At 43.9% G+C, this 6237-nt stretch overlaps 1 protein-coding gene across 1 annotated transcript; it reads left to right on the forward strand.

Moving 5' to 3' along the window:
• The first annotated feature begins 839 nt into the window (after positions 1-839).
• On the forward strand, positions 840-5856 carry MRPS33 (mitochondrial ribosomal protein S33). Its single transcript, XM_032304351.1, has 3 exons — positions 840-942; positions 3478-3719; positions 5102-5856. Exons 2-3 carry the CDS (start codon positions 3505-3507, stop codon positions 5205-5207), a joined length of 321 nt encoding a protein of 106 aa, XP_032160242.1. The 5' UTR covers positions 840-942; positions 3478-3504; the 3' UTR covers positions 5208-5856.
• The last annotated feature ends 381 nt before the right edge of the window (positions 5857-6237 follow it).

A 6237-nucleotide genomic window follows, 5' to 3' on the forward strand; every position in this document is an offset into this window, starting at 1 on the left:
AATGGCAAATAATAATAATAATAATACAATTCTGTAGGAGGAAAGAGAGTGTCAACAGAATATCCTCTAGGTATATGGCTCGCTGCTGGTGTGCCTTACTTATTTCCAGTGTGCATTTTAGAGTATTTATGAAAGGTCTTGAATAATAGTGTTTTCAGGCCTACTATCTGTCAATAAATGCTTCATACATTTATGAGGTGTGGCGTGCTTGCGAGCGGAGTTACCGTGGAGGGACATACTTGCAGCATTTCTACTGTCTGCCAAGCGGTATCTAGGTCGCTACTGAGGAGTCTGACAAACATCCCCTCCTCACCCCCTGAGGAAGGTTCCGGGCCCCCGCCCACAGAGGCTGCTTCAACTGGCGCCCTAATCCAGCAAGGGGGTACCAAAAACAGTCTCCTACAGATGATAACTAATCGACCATTAGAGGCGTGGATAAGTGGAAAGAGAAGGAAATGGCATCCCAGCAGGGCCAGAAGACCCTTCAGCCTCAAATCAAGCAATGCCCTTGGAGCACGTCAAGGTGCTGGATGAAAAGAGACAGAGGAAGGATCATTAAAAATAAAGAATAAAATGCATTTCATCCTCCACTACGCGGCACGCTCATAACCACTGTTTAGAGGGCAGCTCTGCAGGCATTTGCCAACAAAATATATCTAGCGAACGCTGCAAGACATTCCCCTAAAGTCAGCCTTCCTCCCTAAACAACCATCTCCAGTCCACAGACACGACTCACTGTCCTCACCGAGCCCGGTGCCAGGTGTGACCTTTCAAGCCTCCAAGAGAGCGCGCTAGTAGTTCCGGGTTCCCCCAGGGCTCCCCTCTATCCGCCGGCTTCCGTTTCTCCACTGCTCTCCGTTGCGGACTCCCGCCGGAGGTTGAAGCCCGGCCGGGGCGGGCCTTCCGGGAGAGGGTCGCGCGGGAGAGGAAGGTCGCGACTAGGTAAGATTGTCGGAGAGTTTTGGGGGGCTCTCCTGCAGTGAGAAACGGACGGTCGTTAGAGAAGCCCTGCGAGGATCTCCAACCTTCTACAGTCGCCAGGAATGAGACGAATCGATTTCATTACTAACCAGCTACTAACCATATCCTGCAAACCAGTTGGCCTTTTCCTGCGCAAATTGGGGAATTTACCAAACGAGGGACGCTAGCGTAGTTTCCTCTCCGGCGCGGTTACTCTTTCCCTCATTAGGTCGCGTGCAGGCCTGTTTCTCAGCTCATCAGACGGCATTTCTGCATCGTAGCGGGGGGGGGGGGGGGGGGGGGGGGGGGTGAAGTTTTTTTGCCTTTTACTTTAATGTCTTTAACTTAGTCATATTTATTTTTCAAGATAAAATTGAAATATTCTGTAAGGAGGCATACTAGGGTCCTGAAAAAAATCCTAAGTAACGCTTTCCCATTAAAAAGTTTAAGGTAGTAAAGAGTGACAGTCAGCAAGTAAATGGCAGAGCCAGGATGCAAATAGGCCTCAGGACTTCTATGCCGCCTCGTCATTTGAAAAATAAAGTGATGGAAGTTGGAACACATTTGTCTGAGAACACTAACAAAACAACAGTTCCCTGGCCACCGTATAACTGGAAATACTGTGCACTTGCAACAGAAGTCTATTTGAATGCCATTATAGCAATTAAGCGAAACAAAGCAAAGTTGACTAAGAAACCGTTTGTTTTTTAGTTTTTCTTTTATCTGATGTAGGGAAAAAAATAATTCAACTGGAGGAAGAGAAAAGGTAAAACACGCAAAGAAACTAGCCTCTGAAGGCAACTCATGGGCATCTGTAAAGCCTTTAAAGGTTTATAGCACTGATTTGTTAATATTTCCTATTAATACATTAAACTGTTAATGCCTTTTTTTCCTCATTGATGAAAATATAACCCTACCCCTAACCAACCCAGCCCAACCCATTCCTATCCACACAATGAACCAAGAGTTGAGAGAGAAGCAGATTTTAAGGGCTTGGGGCACGGATGGGGGTGAAAGGAAAAGGAAAAAGGTTTGCAAGTGATCCCCAGGTTGCAGGGGCAGGGAAGACCCTGGACCTGACAGTTCTCCCATTGCTGGCCTTCAGATGGCACTATTGGCCTGTTTGGTGGGTGCTCAGATTGGTAAATGGTTTGAGATTGGCACTCTGCAGTTGGTTTGAGGTCCACCTCTGCTCTTTCAATGGATCTAGAAATGGACATGAAAAATTCCTTAATTTAAATAAGGTTTGGGTTTTTTTTTTTTTTCTTGCAAGAGCTATTTTGAAATTTACTTGGCCCCATTCTTGCTGAGGAGGATTTTTTTTTTTTTTTTAAGATTTATTTATTTAAGTAAACTTGGTGCCCAACATGGGGCTTGAACTCATGACCCTGACTAAGATCAAGAGTCATGTGCTCTACTGATTGAGCCAGCCAGGTACCCTACGAGGGCTGGAGTTTTGGGTTTGTTTTTCTCCCATTGTTTTTTCAAAATAAGTTTATACTTTTTTTCTGTTTAGATAGCAACTCTTTTTCATCTCCACTGGACTGTCCCCTGGACAGTCTCTTAGCAAAGATTCTCATCTCACTACAAAATTTCACTTAAAGTAGCATATTCTGCCAGCAGTAACCCTACACCTGGTGTGGAATGATACAGTTATTTCACCAGCAGTGTTCTTGATTTTTATGTATTGCCTATATAATGTTTGATGCATGTTGCTGTGATTTCTGCCTATTAACAGATATCATCCTTACACCTATTTCAACATTCTGAGCTTGTGCCTCCAAAGAAAAAGTTACTGTTTACAGCTAATAAGAACTTACAATGCATTAAAGCAGAATATATAAGATGGAAGATAAAACATAACTTTATAACCCATAAGTCCTTCTATTCAGGAATAAAATGAATCTTAAGGGCTGTTGAGTTTATTTCTATAAGACTACTACCTCTGTTTTGTTTCTCCCAAATGGCTCTCAGTCTCTAGGCAGAATTCAGTCCAGCCGCCTAGAGGCTAAATGACCTCATAACTCATTAGCAGTTCTCAGAGCCATCTGGAGCCCTTGAGGAGAACAGTGTTCAAAGGGCTGATAATAAAGACAACAGGATAATTATTTCTCTGCCATGATTAAACCTTTAGATGGCAAGCAGTCAGCATTTTTATTCTGCAGAGTGCTGAGGTGGGTGTTTTCTGAAGGTATAATAATGCTGTGGTTGGATAACTCATTTGCCTCTCCTCATCTAGCCTGCAAATAGGTAAACTATCAGTAAATAACAAAATGGTTCGCCCTAAAAAGGGCAGTGCAGCAAGGTGGTAGTGTGAGAACATCGAATGTAGAAATAAGAAATGTAAAGTGGGCAAAGGAAGCCACCATTTGGGCTGTGCATAGTTCTCAACTCGAAGGCATGTCCTCCAGCCACATGACTGATTCACATGTGGCTGCTGTTTTTATTTTGGAAAGTGCTCATTAGATAATCTTGGAATTTCACACACTAACCTGTTTATCTTCTCATTTTCTGTAGGGACTCTTCCTCCTTGCTGCTCAAGAAATGTCTTCACTTTCAGAATATGCCTTGCGCATGACTCGTCTGAGTGCCCGGCTGTTTGGTGAAGTGGCCAGGCCTACTGATTCCAAATCCATGAAAGTGGTGAAACTGTTCAGTGAGCAGCCTCTGGCCAAGAGAAAAGAGACTTATGACTGGTACCCAAATCACAACACTTACTATGCTCTCATGGGGACACTGCGTTTTCTTGGCCTCTATAGGTAATGGCAAAAACCACACAGTAACCTGTTCGATTTTTCTAGTAGATCAGAAAAGGAAAAATTCAGGCTTTTTTCCCTACAGTTTTGTGATTCTTCTAATAATACCCAGATGGCTCAAAAGGCATAGTTTTGGGGAGAAAGGCTTTTAAAATGCTCATAATGGGCACACTGAAAAAAATAAAAAAGGAAACCTACATGTATTGGAAGACATTTTAATTATGTTTAAAACTGGACTAAGATTGACGAGATACTGAGCTACAGATATGCTTAATTATTTATTAATTTAAGAGCACTCTGAATGATGCAGAGGAAAACTGATCCAAATGCTACGGAGGAAAACCTCACCCCCTCCCAGCACCCCCTACCCCCCAGCAGGCTGCCAGAACAACAGGTTCTCATTGGTCAGATGAAGAGAGTCCCAGCCCCAAAACCAGTCTCCTTCCTAGCTGGTTTATAGGAGCCTCCTTTCTTCCAAGTGGCAGTTTTATTGGAATTCTTACTCCTTTCGACATTTTTTCTGGCATTTTTAGTTTGTACCCCTTTTTTAAAAAAACTAAGGAGTTAACAGTTGGGCCCAGCACAACCCCCTCTTATCTTTAATTTGTATGCCATTATTATCCATCCTTGACAGGTGAGGAAACTAAGATACAGAGAGGGAAAATCACTTATCCAAGGTCACACAGCTACTAAAAGGTAGACGGAGCTGTGATCGGAACCAGGTTGAAATGGGTTCCAAACCTTACATATTTAAATGCTATATACTGTTCTAGGCACTTAATCTTAGAATGCAGTCATTTTTCTAGAGGACAGGCAGTCTTCAGCTTACACCCCAGCCATATGTACAAATAGCCTTGGCCACCTTGATCTCTAGAGTACCTGTCTGTTGATTTGGCTTCATTCTACCTGAGCCTTCCCCCAGCAGCCTTTTTGTCTGGATTATCCACAGCCATTAAGGTAGCTTCCTTCAGACCTTTTCCCCTCATAGTAGGTGTTAATTCCTGGGGCTTACAGGGTCTCTATGTAGCTCTTCAAGCTGAGACCCACTTTCTGTTTCCCTATGGTCAGTGTTAGCATTATAGGGAAATTTGAGGTAATTATTAGCATTGTCTCATTGTTGCAGCAGTTTATATGGACTGGCTGGGAGTTTTAGTCGCTTGTGGTATTGTTTCTGTGAGGGGACACTGTGACTTAGAAATGAACTTCTGGAACACAACTCGTGTGTTTGTTGGGGACGCTCTGTCCTTTCTGTTCACCAAGCCGAGCATGTGCCGTGAGAAGTCAGGGACTGATAAGCAGAGCAGCCTGAGGGAACAGGGCTAGATTGGTGTGCTGTTCCCATCAGGTCAAAATACGGGCTAATTATTTTTCCTTTCTCCGCTCAGAGATGAGCACCAGGACTTCAAGGATGAGCAGTTGCGCCTAAAGAAGCTTCGTGGCAAGGGGAAACCAAAGAAGGGAGAAGGGAAAAGAGCAACGAAAAAGAAGTAGTGTTGGTCCATCAGGAGAACAAAGCTCTTTCTCAGCAACTGACAGCAGAAGAAGGTGTATTTATCTTTCCACATATTCGAGGAATGTAAGCTTCCCAAACTGAAGATGATTTGGAGGAATACGATCATTTCTGTGTTGAAGTCCCATCCAGTTGAATAGTAACTGGTTTCCTGGACACATTTTAATTTGGCAAAGTTACTTCGGCCTTGGTTTTATACCCTGAGGTTCACCTCTTTCTCTAAAGAAATGAATTGCATAGACTTGATTGAGGAATGACTCATTTGGGGTGGGAATGGGGTGTTGGGGACTTGGGGAAAACTCACTGAATGAGCATCTTTTAGTCTCCCCAGGATCCCTCCTTGCTTCCCCATGACACCAGCCCCAAACTTCCATCCCTCTAGCCGTTCAGCCACTGTCTGACCAACAAGCTTACAACTTCATGTACCTCCTCTCCACCTCCTCCTTGGAGAGTATCTTCTAAGATAGATTTGTGGGAAAGTATCTACCCGCTAAGAGTACTGAGTGAGTACCTGCTGGGGCCCTGGTGACACCATGGTTAGCAAGCTGAGAAAACAGTCCCTACCTCATGGAACTTTCGGGCTTGTGGGAGACTAATATCATTACATAAATAAAATTGTTTTAAATGCTACAGAGGAAAAATCCAGACTTCTGCAAGAGTGTCGATCAATCAGTGGCTCAGTCCAGAGATAGCAAGAGACTCAAACCTCTAGAGTTTAAAGAAGACCGCCCTAAAGAGATGGCATTTTATCTGAGCTCTGCAGGATGAATAAGAGAAGAAGGGGCACCTGGCTGGCTGTCAGTAAAGCATGACTCTTGATCTCGGGGTCATGAGTTCGAGCCCCACATGTGGTATAGAGTTTGCTTAAAATTAAGGTGCAACCGATTGGCCTAGTCGGTAGAGCATGGGACTCTTTATCTTTGAGTTGTGAGTTCGAGCCCCACATTGAGCACAGAGCTTACTTAAAAAATAACACAAAGTCGTCAGGGTGCCTGGTTGGCTCAGTTCAAG

This window comes from Mustela erminea, chromosome 11 (assembly GCF_009829155.1).
Source record: "Mustela erminea isolate mMusErm1 chromosome 11, mMusErm1.Pri, whole genome shotgun sequence".
NCBI lineage: Eukaryota > Metazoa > Chordata > Mammalia > Carnivora > Mustelidae > Mustela > Mustela erminea.